The sequence below is a fragment of the Cephus cinctus genome, unplaced genomic scaffold (genome assembly GCF_000341935.2).
Source record: "Cephus cinctus unplaced genomic scaffold, Ccin1 Ccin1_scaffold1343, whole genome shotgun sequence".
Classification (NCBI taxonomy): Eukaryota; Metazoa; Arthropoda; class Insecta; order Hymenoptera; family Cephidae; genus Cephus; species Cephus cinctus.
The window spans coordinates 717,007-737,542 of record NW_014333756.1 but is presented as its reverse complement, the minus strand read 5'-3'; the positions used below and the strand labels follow the sequence as shown (position 1 = coordinate 737,542).

Sequence of the window (20,536 nt, the reverse complement as noted above, 5' to 3'; positions counted from 1 at the left end):
TGAGGGAGATACGAAAAAAAAAAAGGAAAAAGAATCGAGATTCGTAGTACTCTCTGATTAACTATATCCAGTACAGGTGCGTACAGTAAGGATGCCATTCGTCATGCTCTCTTTCTCTCTCGCTCTCTCTCTACCACTCTGGCATAACGCGAAAGCATAATTTCTCTTTTGAAAATGACATACCTGACAGCGATCATATTTTGTTACTCGTCTTTTCGTATTTGCATCGCACACGTACTATTTTCGCGCTTCGCTGTACACGTCACGCAGCCAGGGGCCATTTGAAGAGGCTCGAGGCCCGAAAAGCAGGATGTACGCCAAGTAAATATGTAAATATAGGCGAAAATGACTTTTTTTTTTAAATGTATGCATAAGCTCGTTTTCATTTAATTATCGTTGCTGGCATAGTGTTGATGAGTGATATATGTATGGTACATGCATATATGTATAATATTTATGTGGGAAAGTGACGAAACGTGCCTTATGTAATGGCCTGAAATAAAAAGGTGTTACTCGATATCGAATATTGTGATTCGTACCAAGGAACTCGGATTTAATAACCCCCAGCCACTTATTTAATGGAAAATCAATAAAATAGTGAGATACTGAATTCGTCTTATATGGATAAAAGTTATTCGGCTATGGATGATAGCAATGAAATCAGAGAGTAAAATTCGACGCTCCTATTCAGCTGGGAAAATTTTTTACTTGACAAATAATAAATTACTTGAGTCACAATGAACAACAACACTTTTCTGTCTTACCTTGCTGTTCTTCGATACTAGCAATAATATTTATGTGTAACTGTCTATGTACACCGTTGTGAATGCAATTAAACTGGACACGGGGTAGAATTCCATTAAATATACACGGGCATGGTATATGGTTAAGAAATAAGGAAAGTAGAAATAAAAAACATTCTGTTATGAAAATTTGCGATATTGCAAAAATTTCACGTGTTACGTAGTAATGTATTATCTTCGTGGTCGGTCATATTATCTTTGCGCAAATTTAGCATCAAATCTCCTAAATTTTCCAAGTGTTTATAGTTCTACGTATACACTACCCACGTATAAATAATGACGTCAGGTTAATAAAAAAAAAACTTCATCCATCTTGCGGTGTCACTTAGACTTTTTTAATGGGTTTTCGTGGATTTCGAATCGACTTCCCACAATCCTCCCACTCTGGATAATTTTTAGCATCGCGTGGCTCATGGTGGACTTATTGCCGCTAGCTGCCAGGACTTAATTACCGCAATTTGCAAGACTAACTTTTACGAGTCTATTAACCGCGCTGTTGTACTTTGCATGCGGAGAGAGAGAGAGAGAGAGAGAGAGAGAGAGAGAGAGAGAGAGAGAGAGAGAAAAGGAGGGAGAGAGAATAACAGCATGTAGTAACGACGTCGGGACGCCAAGGTGCGTTGCTTTTCGGCCACTTTTCGTCCGCCACATAAGTCACTAATTACGTTGCAAACACTTAATTTTCCGGACGTCTCCACTTTTCCCTCTTTGCCCGCAACTTTTTTTCCCCACCCGTCGCCGTTACAATACGAGGCCGTCAAATTAGCGAAGCTTCGGATAAAAAGCGTCAGCGGTTTACGTGAACGATGATGGTCGGAACGATCTCTCTCCTTACAGGCCTTGGCGTAGTAAGTACGCATATCCGAAAATACTCCTTCCGTAAACTTAATATATCCGTCGGATTAGTCCCGCGAGAATAACGCCCTCATACGTTACTTAACCTGCGTTCCATTTCACGTGAGTTAAAGGGATCCGGCGAAAATGTTCAGGAAGCAACCGGTCCGCGAATTTCCGTGCGCGAGTCGCGAATCGGCTTTGCGTCGTTTCGCGTGCCGGCGAATTCTACGCCGAGGGTGGTCTCTCGTAAATATTTCCGTAAAGTCGTTAAGGGTAAATGTTGAAAAATGCCAGCATCCAAAAAACTAGGGTGTCTCGACGATGAATTAATTTAAGACTCTATTTTGTCTTACTCGCGTGGACGTGAGTTATATCGTTAGAGAATAACGTAGAATCTTGAATCTTTTAAATGCTATCTACAACAATATATATACTGTGTAGATAATAACTAGGAATACATAAAACTTGTACGGCATACTTGTACGCACTTCCTCTTACGTGGATATGGGTAACTATATATGTATATACCCAAGGCTGGGTTATTACTCTAAACTAGCGGAGTATTCATTACACTCGGTACTCTCGGTACTCCCACCCTTGTCTCGGTTAGAGATTTAAGTTAGTATATACTTACTATGTATATGTATTATATATCCTACCTTATACACGTGAGGTTCAACAGCAGTTGCTGTCTACAAAGTTTCGCCTAATTCATTTCAACGATTCCAGTTGTAGTTGGTGATTCGATGCTGATGTCAGATAAAGACTGCGCCAGTTCCGGTCTGGCGATGCGGTGCCGTATCTACTGATTCTCTACGGCTGGATCGTCGAGACATCAAAATAGCGCATCGATATCGGATCGATCGAAGTGATTGTGAAGTTGGGTAGTAGTGGGAGGGGGGAGGACCGAACCAAGAGGAAAAAGTATCTGCGGCGCGCCAAACCGGAAACAGACACTGGCTCCTACCATGAAATATATTCACGGACGTTTTCGAACGCTTTGTATCCACTCGGTATGTCAGTTTTCACGTGAATATACATTTGAGTATGAGAGTCTGTACGCTCGCGAATTTCCGAAATCTCCTAACAGCCGGGTCCCGGCCTATCTGTCGAGTTCAACGTAAAGCAACCGACCGGAAGTAACGAATTCATATGTGGATGCAATTTATTGTACGTATTTGCATAAACAGGAAAGACTGCGCAGACGTGGCCGGGTCGAAAAATTCTGGATTTACGTAAACGAATCCGATCGCGTGTACACACACATCAGTCGTATAGTCGAATGAAACACGGTTAAGTAGTAAACTGTGGAAAACAGGGTTTTAATTAAATTTTTGGAAATTTAATTTATCGATGATCAAATTTTAGCATGTATTATGATGATTGTTGAATTTTATTCAAATCTATGTATATGTATACCGGGTGGACGAAAATTTTCGTTCTACGTGAACGTGTCAACGAAGCGAGTACTTGTTACGAAAATTTATGAGAATTTTATTTAATCAAATATCATCAGTGCATTTCTGTGAAACGCATCGTATTTTTCGAAATTTTTTCAAAGCGTTTGTTACGTTGAAAATTTTTTTTTATGGATCAAATAAATATTCAAAGTGTTCATCTACGATATTTCTATCGTTAGTCAATGAATATTGAGTTTTGGTGATAAAAAAACTGTTTTTTCGAATAGAACTATTTCAATTAAACTCCCTGATTGGAACTGTTACTGATTGAGCCGTATGATATATTCACGTACATATGAAAAATTCGATGTATCGTATATGCATTGATGAAAACGGATTTTACTGTGTATTGAGGCAACTTATTGAAACGACCAATCGGTAAAAAAAATTACGATAAAATCAAATATAACGTTTCTACGCGTATAATCGTAGAGCGAAAAAAAAGGTCCGATTCAAAACGCGGCACACGGTATGCTTACGAAAACTGTGTGTACGGTCACACAATAGCGGCCGAAACATTAATTTTAATCCTCGCGCAGCAGAAGAACGCGTCACGTAGATACGGCCGACATCCTGCATTTTCCGTGTCGGGGTTTCCGTAAACAGACTCGTCGTGTAAAACTTATTGCGCAGAATTTTGAGTTTTTATTTAGTGAGAAAGTTTCACGCCAGACCTCGTCTTCCGACCCCCGGGGAGAGAAATATTCGTCCGGCCATGCTAGCCAACGCAACCGTACTCGGGTCCAGAGTTGCAAGAAAATGGATGCAATTTTTTTCATCCCCCGTCCCCCCATTTCCATAGTCCAACCGCACGATTCGTATATTCGCAAATATATACACCCTCTCCGGTGTCAAAGAATCCCAGGTCCGATACCGAAATTGAATCCGGAATAGCATCAATTTAATCCCCAGGCATATATCTATACATACGATAAACGTTCATATACCCATATACATATACAGAATCTCAAATAGAATTATCCCTCTCGAGATCCTAGTACTCTCTAAGAGTGATAAAAAAAAAAAAAAAAAAAATTGATACACCATAAAAAAATATTATTCATGAATCAGTAGTCGTATAACGGGTGGGCCCTTTTTTGGCCAGCGCGTAAATATCAGTGAAACAAGTGCAAAGGAGGAATATATAAAATAAATATTGTGCCTCAACGTCGTTGAGAAGCCGAGCGGCAAAGCAGAGCGAGGAGAGAACGGAGAGAGCGCGAATAGGGGTACATAAGAAAGGGGATTGGACGCGAGAGCAAGAGGGACAGAGAGCGCGGAAGTACGAAAGCGAGAAAGAGAAAGGAAGAAGGTGGCGGAATCTTTCTCCGCAGGAACTTTGCTTACTGCCATGGAATATTTTAGTTTACCTCACACCAATCTTCCTGAATACATTGGAGACGTTCTGTATATCTCTGATAGGACGAAGGGGCGAGAGGGAGGGCAGGGGTTCGCATAGTTGCTCGAGGTCAGAGGGAGGGTGGAGGGGGGAGGCTTGACTGAGACCATTATATTTATATAAATGCATGGGAGTATCTGACAGCTGTTGCAGTGCTTGGTTCCTTCCCCCCTTACCGATCGTCTATACCCGCCTATACCGAGGCTGCATTGCGAAATTCTATTTTACTTCCATCTCAACTTTTCCCAACGACAAAACTATTTGAAAACTTATCGCTTCTACCTGGGTCCGAATTGAAAGGGTCAATGTACCCGCAGTACCCGACCCCTTTGAAATAATCATAACTTTTGGCACTGTGGGTGGTCCATTGTCAATACGTTGGTCAAATCTTCTTCCACGCGGCCATATGGTGGTAATCTTGAATGAATATCGATTAACCGATACGCCAATATCGATTTTCAGATATTCATGAGGTTACTGAACGATGGCGCTGCAATCGTTTCTCCCGTTTCATTCATTAATCCCTGTCATAAAATTGTTCGCGATTATTGTCCGCACGGCTGGTAGAAATAGTGGAATACACCGGGTTAAACAGAATAACCTGAAATACGAAAAAAAAAAGTTCATACAGATGCACCACGAAACTTGTTGATCGTGTAGATGACATTAATGCGGAATGGCTGAGTGATGTTGGATGGTCGACACGCGACAAAAGCACGTGCGTCAAAGAGTGCGTCACTCGAAACAAAATGTCGATTGATCGAACGGTTTTCGATTATATAACAAAAAATCTGTCACCCCCATTAACAGTCGTTCCAACCCCCCTTCGGCCATGTGACATCTACGAATTGTGTTCGACGAGTCCCAAGTCATTTTAATTTGACGACTCTCCTCGATTCGATTGTACTCGATTCCTGGAACAATATCGATTCCTGGAATCGATAAATTGGTACCCGATTAATAATTTGAGCAGTGTTATCTCGCGATTTAAAAAGCTACTGCTACCTCCCCGGAAGAGACCAGCTGAAATTGAGATGTCTGATCTGGTGTAAAGAGAGGCGAGTATTCTGGCTGGAGAATCAGTTGGCGAAGCGAAGACTCTGAAAAATCTCCTGGGGGAGTGAAAGGGGGACAATGAGTGCTGGGGAGAGCTTCGACAATTTCAGTGAATGTTCCAGGGAAGCTGGGCCAGCCTCCGGTCGAAGCCCAAAAGCGCCCACGAATGTCCAGCGTGTACAGATAAGATTGTTTTCGCGATTCCCACGGGAACACTGCTGGCTATCGTAGCGAGGTACCTACTCTCCTAGATTTCATTCTCCATCTCACCCGCATCCTCATTCCGCTCCATCTTCCCTCTCGTCTTCTCTCGAGCCCTCTGAAGTCCTCTGCTCTTTTCTTCTCCCGGTACCACTTCTGGCTCCGTTTCTTCTTCACGAGGGAGGGAGAGGGAGAGAGAGAGACTCATTAACCGTCGTCAGGAAATTCCTCGTTTACTTCTCATATCAGAGTTAACCTAGTGTCATTTTATACTGCTGACCTGTGCACGAGGTCAAATCGATACTCACGTGGTATCGATATAGAACAAATTATTTCTTTAATCACACGTGTGTACCGAGCATAATACCCAATTAACATTTCAAGGCTTCCGATCGTGCATCTCACTGAGGCTGTCTGTTCCAAGTCTTCTTGACTCCTGACCCTCGTTCCGCAGGTCAACGACCATGCCTGTGCATCGTAGTGCTGGGTAGGGCAGACTGTCTCACAGAATGCAAACAGTTTCTAAACGTAGCTGCTTGAGAACCCTCTCACGGATTCTTAGTGAAAACTGCCGTTTATGTTCTGAACGAATTCCTCGCATCGATTTCTGGTCTCTGGTAGCTAAGCGACGTATATACATACGTGCGACGTCTATATTTCGAGAAGTTCTCAGCCGCGGAAGTGCACCGCTGCAACGAAGAATCATTGAAAAGTTCAACGTTTCCTATGGGACAGACCGGAAGTACTGCCGAAATCGTATTACCCTCGGGGATTCGGGTTCCTTAACGTCTTCCGGCTTATATAACGAAAACACTCCCTTTCATCCGTTGGGTTTATGGCATAATAAACAAATACGTAGAAACGAGGAGTGCTACCCCTCGCTGGCTGACGTAAATATATATATATAGTATATATTATATATAACAACGTAGCCAACGTAGTGGCGAAAAAGCCTATAGTATAACTGTCCATATATTCGTGAAAGTAGATTGGTGTCTTCCTCGTTAAAACTTGGGCACAAAGACCAGTGGCGCACTCTGGAAATGGTCTCCTCCCTCGAGAAAGGGGATTGAGAAGAGGTATACGCCACGGCCTGACCGGAGATGATTCATGTCCCGTGGGACCACTGCAGCAACATTTTCCATTGCTCCTGGTGGTAAACTTGAAGTTTCGGCACATTAATTTTCGCTAATAGGACGGCTGCGGAAGGGTTATCGAGTCGTAGATGAATAGCTATGGATATACGGTATACGTAACTTGCGAGCAGATCCTGTCAAATTAATGATAACGATAAGAGATCGATTGGCTCGCGCGGATAGGACTGATAAAAATACGAAAATTGTAATAATTGGGTAATTGCATCAGGATCATTTTGGAATAGAATTTTTATAAAGGATTTTCTTAAATCTCACTATACCAAAGTGTTCGACGCTTTGAGGTCTTCAATCCTAATCCGCGAAAGAGTGCGCGGCTCTTCTTGGAATTGGCTGACAATAAATTCAATGGGACGGAGGAGGCGGTGGGATAGGATAGGAAAAGCTTGGAAAAGCCGTGGAAATAAAAACAAGACAAAATGGATCGTAGCCTTATCGACGCGACCATTTTACCAAGAAGGTTACCGGATGTATGTACCTGAACCTTATGTCTACGTCACAGCTATACCTCTTTCTTGCTGGAATCTTCTGAAGGAGCAAAGTGAAAACCCTATTTGAATCATCTGGCCTGGTGTGCAATATTTTGTGCTTTCACCAATCCCTACGGCAAATAGCGAAGGGATTCGTTCTATGGAATGTTAGTGCATCGTCAAAGCTCCTATGCACATGTGTGTAACTTCTTCGTGCTGAGCTTTAAAAGTTCTCCAGCTTCCGAACGTAATACCGAATGAATCCACGTGGATCGCGCGATTGGTCTCGAGGAGAAAGATTTTACAGGCTAGAAAAATGTATAAGAATTTTATTTGGAAAATACTCCTAAAATCATTCGTGTATCCAATTTTCAAAAATTACTCATTTCACTACAATTTTCCACCTGAATCTTCCTTACAAACCGAAAGTCCCATCGCTTATTCTCCGTTATGCGCCACTTGGTCCTATTAACAATAACCGTACTGCTTAAATGCTGAGATAATACTAGAATGGACAATAGCTACGACTATAATAACAGTATCAAATATCTATCCTGCAATATCTAAACTTCAATTCCAATTATCCTTAAGCATCCTAGTAACTATAGAGATTTCCAAAGCTTACGCGAGCACTTTGAACTTGGGGTATCAAACTAGTCGATGCGATAATTCACGAGTAATTACCCATGGTTTCTCAGATCCGCTAAGCTACGTATATTGATATCCAACTAAATAACGGAATTTAATATTATTTTACAAAATCTATTTACTCGACTACACGCTCGTCGACGATACTCGCATGTAACATTAACCATCCCACCTAATAAACATTTCAGGTTCTATCGTCATATAAGTAAGCCCCTGTACCACTAATAACTTTATATAACTTGTCGCGAAGATTCTTGACCTCATCTTCAAGTTTCTCAGATTATACCAGACGTACCTATGTAATGGTACCAACTTTGGAAATTCGCCTAAAAGTAAACTTGGCACGATACTCTGGTGTAATAGCATAGGGTTGGATTGCTCCTGCTCGGGCATTGAAACCGTCTAGAAATATGGCCCTACTGGAGCGTTTGGAATACAGGAGGCGCCACGAGGTAGCGGTACCGAGGGTAGCATAAATCTTACTAAGAGTTGGATATAGAAGGCATATACTATATATATATATATATATATACATATATAGCAGTGGGCAACAGTCAGCATCAACACGTTTGACCGTCACGTCTCTGCTTTGACCCACCTACGTTCACCCGTGGACACACGTCTGGGCTTTATGACACCTGTTTGCTACTAGTTTCTCCATTTATGTCGGGCTCCATGTACGATATGTGTCCTAAGTCAATATCTTTTTAGTACATCCGACAAATTTACCTTAGCCGAAAACTCCGAGGTACTCATATCAGCGATAAGCAGGGTCGTGACATTTGGCTAAAAACTGATAAGCAAAAACGACACCGTTAACTTAAATGCACTTAATCAAATTAAAAGATGAAAGTTACACAGATTCCATCGTACCTTTAATATCTATGAGCCCAGCTATCGCAACGGGTTATCAGCTCCGAGCATCAAATTCCTGTATGCTTTGACGAAAAACCAATAGAACAATTTTCCAGGTCATAGGTCGTCGATCGTTCCTCGTTTAGAATCAGGGGATAATTCAAGCTTTTTGTTAGGGAAAGGGTGAATTTTACCATGATCCCTTCTCTTACTTCAATCAAATGCTTAGAACACATTATATGTATATACATATATATACATATAGTAAAGGTCATATAAGTTCCTTGCTAGAACTTGTACCTAGGTATCACTCAGAGTATTCAAAGTTCGAGAGACCTTCCGGGGCGAATTCTACTGAATGTATAGACTTGGCCAGCAATACAATCTCAGACACAAAGAATGAATGGGCTTGAGTCATGCGACGAAGTGGCTCGCACTATGAAGCGTTGACACTCGACAAATTGTCGAGGCATTTCACCCCGCGACTTGAGAAGCTCGGATTTATGGGTCGTGGGGTATAAAAGCAGGTAATAGAAGTAATCTATACGTAACGTAAGGTTGTTCTGAGGTATAAAGGGGTGGTAGATGGAAAGGAGCCCCTCCAGCCTCCCCGACTCTTCTCACTCGTTAAATTCTTAGCCGTGCAGATAAGACTGGATTTCAGTCGGATGATTAATTTTTCTCTATAGAAGCCACGCTTAACAGCCACTCAGAACTGTGTCGAGAAATCAGTCATCAGTGGTATGATTTATACAAAAAAAAAAGTGGCAGCTTTTTTCACGAAAAATTATAATATATATGTATTGCGAATCCCCTATAACCTCTCGCGTTCTTACCTGACTTCACGTGGATTTACCCCTGTCACGGTTCGTTTACGTGAAAATAAAGTTAATGGTTTTTCATTTGATTTTCCGCCTTCGTTAAATCCCGTTACGTCGTTTGATGTTTTATCAAGTTTCAAAAGCTTTATTTTTAGGGCAAACCATTTTACTCGATTTCAGAGAATTTTCTAAGGTCACCTATTTACCTGATTCGACATATTTTTCGTGCGCTTGTAGGTATGCGCACAAGATGGGAAAGCAGAAAAGCAGAAATCAAATAGATTCAGATGCAATAATCATTTACGTAATATCTCAGGATAATGTAACCCATAATATATGAGTCTGAAAAACAAACTGATATTGGAACGATGACATTCGCTAGATTTATCCGATGGTTTTATTAAAAATTATTTTTTAAAATATTTACATTTTCACCGTGATAATTTAACGCGTCGGACGAGCGTTCATAATTTACAGATAAATTGATTTAAAGAAACATAAAAAATTGTATGTGGAAAAAATATTTTCTAAAACAGTCCATCGCCAGTTTGCTGTTATCTATATATAGGTATATGATATCATGTGTTGTCGATCTGTATATCGATATCTTCATATGGACCACCAACCGAACAGAAGGAATCCACTGCGATACGGCTGATTTCGAAACAACCCAAATGCATCGAGTACGAATAGGATGGGTTTGTGCTCCCAATAGAATAGGGGATGACACATGGGCGAGATGCCCACCACCGCAAGTAATTGATATTGGTACAGCGCCTAGTGTCCCAAGCTGATTCTGTGCGTGCTGCAGACTAGATCCATATAGTATATGGTAGTGCTAGCCGAAAGGGAGCATGGGACCAATATTCCATTTTGCCGTTCCTCTATGGACCACACACACGTCACAGTGCATTTGGTCGTACATGTGAAAACTCTCGGGTGGCCAACGTCAAATTCAAAATCTATGGAAGTTAATATTGGCCGGTATGAAGATATCGCCATCTTGAATTGTCTACTTGGCGAACACGTGCTACCGTCATAAAGTACGGCTTAGAAAAAGTTGGAAGGAATAATTTTTCTGTTTTTACTTAATCCCTCGAAAAAAATTTTCAACGTTCCGACAGCAACAGCGAAATCTCGAATGAAAGTTTCCCACTGCGTCCACCGTGACTCGAATTTTCGTATTGAATAATTGATCGAAGTCTAATGGCGAAACGTTGTTTGTATCCAGGGATAAGAATTTCTCTTGAAATTTTCAACGGGTACTTCAAGCCATTACGATACTATGGAAAAGAGCATATGAATCTTTAACTGTCAATTTTCATATCTTCTTTCGATACTGCTATTATTTAATAATATTTAACGTCTCCCAAGCAAAACCTTATTCTACGATGAATTACGCAATAAAGATATATATATACGTAACATAAAACATGGCATAAAGTATCGATCTCATCTTCAATATCGAAGTTACAAATTTGACACTTGTTGCCGACTCATTAACTTTTCCATGCCGATTTCACCCGAGTAATAGATATATAATTAAACTTCCATTAACTCGTAAGCATTAAAGTTGGATTAGCAGTGGTATCACATGTGCCATACGTGCTTTTACCAAAATGTTACCAATACGTGAAAGTCCGATCGAAGCCGAAACCCTCTCTCCCCTCCATCCTACCAACAGACTCACACATTACTGACACATTTAAATTCATCCAGGGTGCGTCAGACTAACTATATATAGCCATTGTCCGCTATTCCAGGGGTCCTGCCACCAAAAGAACATTAATAATCAGCAAATGAACAATACTAGGCGAAAGTAACAGGACTCGTATTCGAATCAATTACTGTTTAATTAACAGAAAGAGATTGCTTTTGTGGCAGGAGGATTCCTGAACGAATGTGACGAGCGGAGTCGAGCGGGCGCTAAAAGGGGTGGCGAAAATACGATCGGCGCAAGGGTAGTCAGTGGGTCGTGCGTGTGGTCGGGCAGAATCCGTACTAGGGGTTTGACATGCAAATCAGCTATTGTCATTGTTATTACCGAGAAAATCCTCATCTTCTCGCACCACGCCGTTATACACCGAGGGAGGCTTAAGATGGCCAAGACGAAACCGACGAACTGTCTGAATACACGTCATTTAAATGATAATGACAAATAACGATACTGTAAGCCGCTGAGAATTTCAACTTCGCTAAGATACCCTAATACCCGGCATTTGGCATGTAGAGAGAGAGAGAGAGAGAGAAAATTAAGGGAGAGTGTCTTGAGAATATTTATATGAAAATCTTACTTCTTGCGCTTGTCAACGTCATTTATTTATGATAATATTCCTATATAATATATATACACACGCAATCATCTAGCTACTGCTCACTAATGAACCTCCGAGTACCTAACGTTGAACTTATGAGACTTGTGGAACATTCGAGAGAGCTTCTCTTTGAATCAATAGGATTAACTTAGAAATTGACTTAAAGACCCGACTCAAGTGCATTCGGGTATACGTGATACTTGAATTAAGGTGTTAATGAGCTATGTTAAATCAAAGCTGTACATGTCCCGTGATTGCATGGAATAATCAAAATGATAATGGGCACCAAATGACATATGGAATTGCGACACGAACTCTGTTTGGATCGCACCACGTTTTCTCACAAATATTTGCCGATCACGTGTGACAATTATACGCTCCGTATCTTCGTGTGATATATTTAGCGGGAATCTCAGTGTAGGATCATGACGATGTTACAATAATGCTTTTCCGATTTGATTATTAAATAATTATTCATTAAAAATCGCGAGACAGCAAACAACATACTCCGAAAGAAAAATATATTTCATATTGCAATTTCCCATGGTAAATCATCAACGAACATTCTCAGACTGTCACGTACCCTGACTATAGCCAAACATACTACGACGTTAAACAATTCGCATATAACATTCGCGAGTTATGAATAAATGCACATATATTTGCATAAAAAAATATATATGCACGACCCCTGCGTAAAATTACCAGAATGGAATTCGAGACACGTACTGGACTTTTCCAGCCAGTCTAAGTTGGTCGGACTTGACACTTAATTCTTTTCCAGTCATAATAATTTCGTAACAAATAAAACCTAGTGCAGTCACTTATCAATTATTACAATGATCGATCTCCCGTTTCACCGAAGGTAACACACTGATTTCAGAACAGTATCAATGACCAGATCAGAATCTCTAAGGCATTAGCAGCGTCGTGGTCGAGAGTCAATTACCAGGACTGTACCATTGAAGCGCGATCATCTGCTCGACCAGTTTCTACCTGACCATACATACATAGCGTCCATCCGTTAATCTAACAGCAGATAGAGACTGCACAATTGCAGTAAGCTGGTACCAAAGGGTTTCCGTTATAGGACAGGGCACTGGATTATTTTCCACGAGACTAGTTTCGCTCTTCGTATGAACACGTGGGTATCCATATTATGAAGGTACAGAATATGTATACATGTATAGGTATAGATACAGGTAATGATCGGCATAGTCAACTCTGCTTTCAGACATTCAAGTTGTAATCTCGTAGTTTCGTAGTTGGTGATTTAATTGAAGTGGAATCCGAGCGTATAAAACGCTTCGAGTCGTTCATTTAATTATGTCCTACTCTGCCTAACCTCGGCGACTCGGAAGACTCGAGCAACTCCAACTGCAATTCCTTCTGCTTTCTTCCCTTTGGAAATTCCAAGCTTCCGCGCTCGAGCGGTTCGTTAGGAACGCAACTCGGCTAATGGATAAAGGCGAGGGATTCGAATCTAAACGAGTTAATTTTTGCTTACATTTGAGAGTCTTTTATGGCAACTACAACGTTCGCTGTGCACGCTTTGGGTACTTTGTGTGATGTATTCAATGGAAACCAAAAATTGGTAAATTTTGTTGAAACTTTCGTCATAGCGGCTAAACGTCATTCCATTATAACGCTTGTGGTGAAATTCGTTGAATGCTGATCAAAAGCGCAGTTTGAAAATTATTTGAGCGATATTAAGATTTCTTTGGAAGAATGACGCTGTGCTGAATTCATTGAATTTCAGAGTTTGTCTTGCAGTTTGTTCAGCAAAAGAATGAGAATGCAACGGGAGCAGTGTGGAGTCTTGTAGAGGAGAGACGGAAGGTGAAGTTTTGAACGTCTGACTTTTCTGGTTTATTCCTTGTACTTTTATACTCTGTGGTCTTTCTGTGTTGATGATATAATTCTTGTATGCGAAGAGACAGAGAGAAAGATGAAAAGAAAAAAAAATCCTTTCACCTGAAATTTCAAAGCAAAGGGTTTAAAATGGGACCTAAATGATTCTTTGTAACAGATTCTGATAACAGATAAAAACAATTAAACTATCCTAATATATATCTTTTTAGTGGGAATTAGTATACTGATAATATTTTCTCCTGGTTTGAAGTTTCCTTCATTATTTCTTGTTTTCTTCAAAAATAATAATCTCATCGTCAACAGTTAATAATCATGTAATTAATTGCAGGTGAAATATCAATCATATAGGAAGGTACCACAGAGCCCGCTAAAATTCTCAGATTAATTTAACCGTTTGGCATGACAATGTCAGCGGATACATCATTAATAATAAAAGTCCGTTTGATTAATTATCTGCAAAAAATTGTTGGCCCGAAAGAAAATTATTTCCTAAATGCACAATATCGCTAGCGGATACAATAAACCTGCCAGATTTAACGAAAAGTAAAGTTAATGAAAATTTACGCCCTTATTAATATAATTAAACTCCTCGTTACCATACCAAGAGAAAAACAAATCTTGATTATTTAATTATGTAGATACATCATAAAATAAATACACTGACACTTCGTCATTGTGACAAAAGTTTAATGACCGATTGAGCATTCGATATTGATTGATCTTACTATACAATAATCCCATCTCTCATACCACAGCCAATCACTCACTGGCACTCATGCGATGGCTCCTCCCACGTCGATCGGATCTGAACTATCGAACTCTTATAATGATAGAGTGCAGACTTCATGCATCTCTGTTCGAACGGAATCAAGTACTTAGAATAATGGTTGGCAGTTCTCACTTTGCAGATGGACTCAATAAATTCGCATCGATCACTAATATTTACTTGTTTAATTCCAACGCTCCAATTGCACCAGCTTATATCTCTGAACTGACCTGAACTACAGGCGGGTTGCGTAGTATTGAAAGTCTATGAAATCCTGTGCTGAAAAAATATTCCATAATGACTATAGTTTTAATGGTGAGATCAAATTAATGTTTTTTTTTTCTCCTTACCTCAATACCAGCACGTAGAATATTAGCCGTAGATCGTTGACTAGTTACACTAGCAACGGTCGATGCTTCGTTACTGAAGCAATTTTCCTTTCGGTGGCGATGGCGCGAGATTTCAACTTGCTGCGTCACGAGTAATTGATGGATTACTTCTGAGGAAACTGGAGGGAACGTGTACGTCCTCTCTTGTTCCCCACTATATTAAATTACAGTTCCACCTCATCGTTCTCCCGAAGTTAATTATTATTAACGGGATACTTTTTCACTTCCATGTATATCTATACAGATATATCGCAGTTACTTTCCTGAAGCAGACTGAACTCTGCAAAAGTTTTATCCCGTCGAAATAGATATTTTCCTTGGCAATATTTCACAAGCACCTGTCACCTGTCAAATTCACATGTAATTGAATTCAATTTGAGACTACCTACCCTAAGGACAATGTTTGACGTCAACTCACACGCAATGCCACGTTTTGCATATATAACTCATCCAAACCAAACCTGAGCTCATCCACTGTCTCCCTGAATTCCCTCTCGAGTCATTCAGAAAGATTCCCGCCATCGGATCATCTGGTGCCGCCTCCGTAATTACTAAACGCTTTGTGCCTTCTCCCTTGGGAATTAAATTGCGCAGATATTAAGGACGAATAATGGCGCCACGGTGCGAACGTGTTTTCACCATTGAAATGACATTTTGATAACCTTCACGTCCTTTTCAAGACGTTCCTTTATAGGTCACTTATAATACTTACCCTCATACGTATTTTCAAGCGACCCTATAGAAATCTATATCCTCCAGTTCACACAGAAATTGAACAATAATTTTTAAGCGTTCTCACAGGGCGAATCACTTCGTAATATTTAATAGGATTACCTGGTCTTGTGCGAAGTCCTTTACTCTCAAAGGAAGCGTCGTACGAATGTTTCACTTCAAAGTTCCTCTTGCCGCTGTGAATCCAACTGAACAGCTTCAACTTCACGGGCTTTAACCGTTAAATGTATACCGAGTGTAAGGTTGGTATCCATCTTCAGTATGTTCGAAACTCCCATTTGGTATTCCTGGCACGGTCTATCTTATTTCAACGGCCACGAACAGATCCAAGCTTTTTCTTCCGACTTTTCAGAGAGCTACGTAAGATCCGCTTCGTTGAATCGAAAAGAACTATGTCCGGGCTTATTCTTAACGAAGCACAAAGGAGAAAAGATTCAAGATGTATCGACTCTCTATTCAATCGTGGACGGCCGAGTAATCCGGATCGAGTCTATAATCCACGAACCGCTCAGCAACGGACCCGTGCGCCGATGTGTAATTGGGATCAATGCTTATCGCTTGGCACACACAGGGTCTCATGTATGGAGAAAGATTCACTTGATTTCCTACGCACAAAAGCGCGACACGCCTGTTCCGATATTACACAGAAAGGAATTTTGGTAAAATTACCTCATGCGGTAATAAATTTTGGAAATTTACATTGTTCTCGACATTTGTAAATTGGTGTATAAAACATTTACGAATTAATCGGATTTGTACACCTCTTGCGGCCATGTTAGTTTTCACGGGTACAAACATTTTATGACACTTTGCAGAGTGAAGAATGACGTTCGTAATATAAACTAGTAACTATTCATGAAACTATATAAATGTAAAACGCGTTGGCTACTTATCCGTTTAGTTAAAATTATTATGTGCAGCAAACTTACGATAAAGTACGTTGGTAATTCACATTGATCTCGTCGATCTTCCTAGGCTGTCAGGTTAGGCGACACTATTCAATGGCAGTTTATATACATATAAAGTAATCACTAAAACCAACGTACGCACATATTTCACAGAAGTAATGATCAATTGAGAATTATATTCACGAACAATACAGCAAAATGAACGGATACAAACAGTACATAAAATTGCCCGTGTATTCCATCCCAAACTCACAGTTTTACGTTAGAAGGATCTTCCAGTATTTGACGCCAGATGGCAATACTGTCGGTCATATGGCCAAAGGTATAGCCAACAATTTTTTACTACTAAAGCCAGTGCAGTCGAGAGAACCAATATGGAAATAAAATATTCAAAAAATTATTACTTATGACCTGTAAAAACAGTAACAAAAAAGTCCACATTATTTCCCATTAAACACCCTCACTTATATATTATTAGAGGTACGTTTTTATTTCTCTTTAAAATTTATTTCTGTCCATGAGGCAATTATTTCCCACTATTATATCGGAAACGATTCTTCGACTGTCCGTAAAGTTTTCTTTCTCATCCTAAAAATGTTTACTAAACTTGTATAACTTGTTGTTGCTTTCAGAGGGACCGGTATTTAATATGTCAATATCAAACGTGACAGTTTCCGTGGGAAGAGAAGCAGTGCTGGCTTGTGTCGTCGAGAATCTTTCTGTTTATAAGGTAAATAACTATTTTCTAATAATTTTCAGAAAATATCCTCCTGATAATGTTATAGTCCTTAATGCTACTTTAATCGCATGGAACGTATGTATGTACATTAGTGCGTTTATTCTACAATGGCACGACTTAATAGCAATTATATTAATATGTCACCGACAGAATTTTCAACAAACTACAATTTAGTATCTCGTTTCATAGAAACGCCTGTTGAGATCGCATTGTTCGCACTTAAACCGAATGAGAACGTATTTCGTGACTCGAATTATGGTTCCTTTGTGTACCAGATATCCGTAGGTTCCCTAGCAATGAAATTAGTCACAGTAGTCAACTTGAGTGTACGCATTTGAGAGAAATTACTCTGGGACAATGAAAAGAGATTTAAGTATAACCATACATTATTATCCTTATTACTACATTCATAAAAAATTTAAATACGTGCCCGTATTATCCAGTGCTACGTACAAAAGAATCACAAACATCACTAAAAAAAAAAACTAAAAAAACAGAAAACTAAGAGAAATGTAAAAATAAAGCTAAGACCCGTTCTTCTGATATCGAGGAATATCAAGATATTTACTTTAACGATTCCCTATAAAATTTGACGGTGCAAGTAATTTCCTGTTCTTATCCTCGGAGCAAGTGAATCCCCAGAAGGGTCACCGTTGCCACGCAGCTCTTTTTTCTCTTACGAATAGATGTCAGGATGGTCTGTAGAGGGCGTAGCGAGAGGGAGGATCAGAGAATGAAGTACGAGCATATCTGTTTTACGAAAGTGCGACGAAGTCGAGCGTGAAGCAGACGTTAAATCCCGAGGCGTTTTGTCTTTTGAGTTCCGCATGGAAGGTCGACATAGCGAAAGCACAGAAGGAAGGATAGAAGTGAGGAAGCATGTGAGCTACAGAGAAAGGGTGAAAGGTTAAGGGGTGGAGAAATGGTTGGTGGATAGAATGGGTGGGCAGGGGGTGGAATATGAGGTAGAAATAAGGGTGGCACGTCGCGGGATGAGCTTGACAGCAACCGTAGCTTAGGTTAAGTGCGTCGGTTTAAGCTTGGGTATTCCGATGTCAAGGCTCACGGGACGCGGGTCATTGTGTCATGCTTGCACGTTTTCCTTGTTTCATCTTAACCTACAAAAGTGTCACTTCGAGCATCTTTCTCCGGTAAGTGATGAACCTTTGACAGTTTTCGTGAAACTTATTCTTGGATCTATGTACCCTGATTGTGCATTTTACCACTTGAGGCTTTAAGATTTATGAATTTTCCAGCCGCTTGGCTGCTCATCGAGCATTTCTTGTTTATCTTGTCGCGCGAAGTGGTATCTTTCGCTCATCTTTATTTCTTGAAATTTCCTTCGGTACGAAGAATCCCTGGAATGTTGAGTGAGCATATGCAGCGTGACTCGTCGATGCCCTAATAGATTTCTAGCTAACGATGTCGTGCGCTTGTCAAATGCTTCGAAGGATTTTGACAATCGTGACGTCGGCGCAGAATTTATAAATTTAGCCTGTGACTGCTTTACACAAATATTTGGAGGAATTCCCTTCTCTTTGTGCCACGATAGAAATACTTTTTGGCCCCGTATTCCCGTGACCGACGAACCTTGTGCTTGCGTTTCATTTCTTGGGACCCCTTTTATGCACAACCTGTTTTATTTTCGAACTTTCTAAGAAAAACGGGAATTTAGCGTAGTTGTACGGCGCAAATAAAAGAACGGAGATAAGAACATTTTATTGTTGGAATTTTATGTATTCTCTGCAGTGTATACTTACGGTTAAATATGTTCACCGCGCCCGAGTAAGGGAATAAAGCTGCACTTTCTGCATCTGTACTGTAACTTTCTTCCGTTCAATTTTCTTCAGAGATTTCATCCTAACCTTCGAATATCCATAATTGTCATCCAGATTAATTTTTGTCATTTTATATACACAGAGCATTCATGAATCCAGAAAAATATCCTAGCTATCCGCAAAAAGTGAATAGTTTAATATTTTTTCTCTACTATGGAAACAAGTATATCTATATAAAAAATCTAGCAGTTTTTACTATTAGACTATATATATACTCAAACGTATTTTACCTCCTATTTCGAACTGAAATTGCTTACGATATATGGAATATCCCAGGCTACGTACTTTGTGGAAATAAAAAAAAGTGCTCACCCTAACGTCATCCTAGAAGCAAAGCCACAAAAAATTCAAAGACAAGATACGAAATATCACGCAGTACTCATAGACATATCTATCTGATAAAATAAAATGCTTTATCACGAGATTCTTCGAAATCTCTGTTTTATTTCACAAGCATACACCCCTCAGTCACAAATTGCCCATCGTGAAAGTCCGTTATTGGGAGTAGTAAATCACGTAATTTCAATTGAATGCGTCCATTTTTTGTTCACATCTTTTTTACACGCAATTCCATCACGAGAACAAACAGTCAAGTATTTCTATCCTTGGGACTGTGGTAACATTGAAAATGGCTGTTACGGACAGCCTGGTAGAGATTTGCGAGGCTTTAAATGACAGCGTGGCGTGAAACTTTATTACACCAAGCGTAACCACCAACTCCCTCAGTAGCTACCCGTCTCCTAATATAATACACCCCACCACCCCCTTTCTGCGTTCTACAACCGCTATTACGGAATAGTCGGTATATTTCTTCGAGGACAAACAAAATTCATTTAGAAAAATATGGGAAACACTTTCGAGACGATGGCGTGCCGTGCGGGAATGCAATGTCGCATGCCAGAGCCATTTACTTCCTTAAGTCTTCTCCGAGCCCTCCCCCTCCTCCACTATTAACCCCCCCGTCCGTGAACAGCTCGCAGTCATTTTTGAAATTCCACGTAAAACGTATAAAAAACGTAATCGTGATTAGTTCACCTAAACCACAGTTCATGACGGCTTTACGTAACTCCCTTACAAATTGCCAACCTGAAATTCTCGCGTGCGAATATCTTCGAGTTCAAAATTGATTTTCTATGCAATTTATTATCATCCCTTGTCATTTTAACCAATACGAAGTCTGCCTTATTAAAATTGCAAAGAAGCACTTTGACCTCCTCGAAAGTGGATTCGCGAAAATTTTTCTTTCTTTCTACCTGAACCCCCCCCCCCCCCA

At 40.2% G+C, this 20,536-nt stretch overlaps 1 protein-coding gene and 1 long non-coding RNA gene across 7 annotated transcripts in view; one reads left to right on the top strand and one right to left on the bottom strand.

Moving 5' to 3' along the window:
* Positions 1-20,536, top strand: part of LOC107272987 (opioid-binding protein/cell adhesion molecule homolog) — a 73,712-nt gene that overhangs the window by 24,617 nt on the left and 28,559 nt on the right. For 2 of the 5 annotated variants that reach the window (XM_025090306.1, XM_025090305.1), the window contains exons 1-2: positions 16,853-17,008; positions 17,319-17,416. In XM_025090306.1, the coding sequence (XP_024946074.1) occupies positions 16,885-17,008; positions 17,319-17,416 (222 nt within the window). In that variant the 5' untranslated portion in view covers positions 16,853-16,884. Of the gene's footprint in view, positions 1-16,852; positions 17,009-17,318; positions 17,417-18,442; positions 18,577-20,536 lie in introns of those variants that run through there. The other 3 variants (XM_015750739.2, XM_025090308.1, XM_025090307.1) reach the window with 2 other exon arrangements.
* LOC112495135 lies at positions 14,211-15,981 on the bottom strand. 2 transcript variants are annotated; one of them, XR_003061396.1, is made up of 4 exons: positions 15,881-15,981; positions 15,759-15,799; positions 15,008-15,619; positions 14,211-14,936 (listed from the first exon to the last, which is right to left on the bottom strand). It is a non-coding gene; the product is annotated as an uncharacterized LOC112495135 (long non-coding RNA). The 2 variants fall into 2 exon arrangements; XR_003061395.1 differs by lacking the exon at positions 15,881-15,981 and having other exon boundaries at positions 15,759-15,878.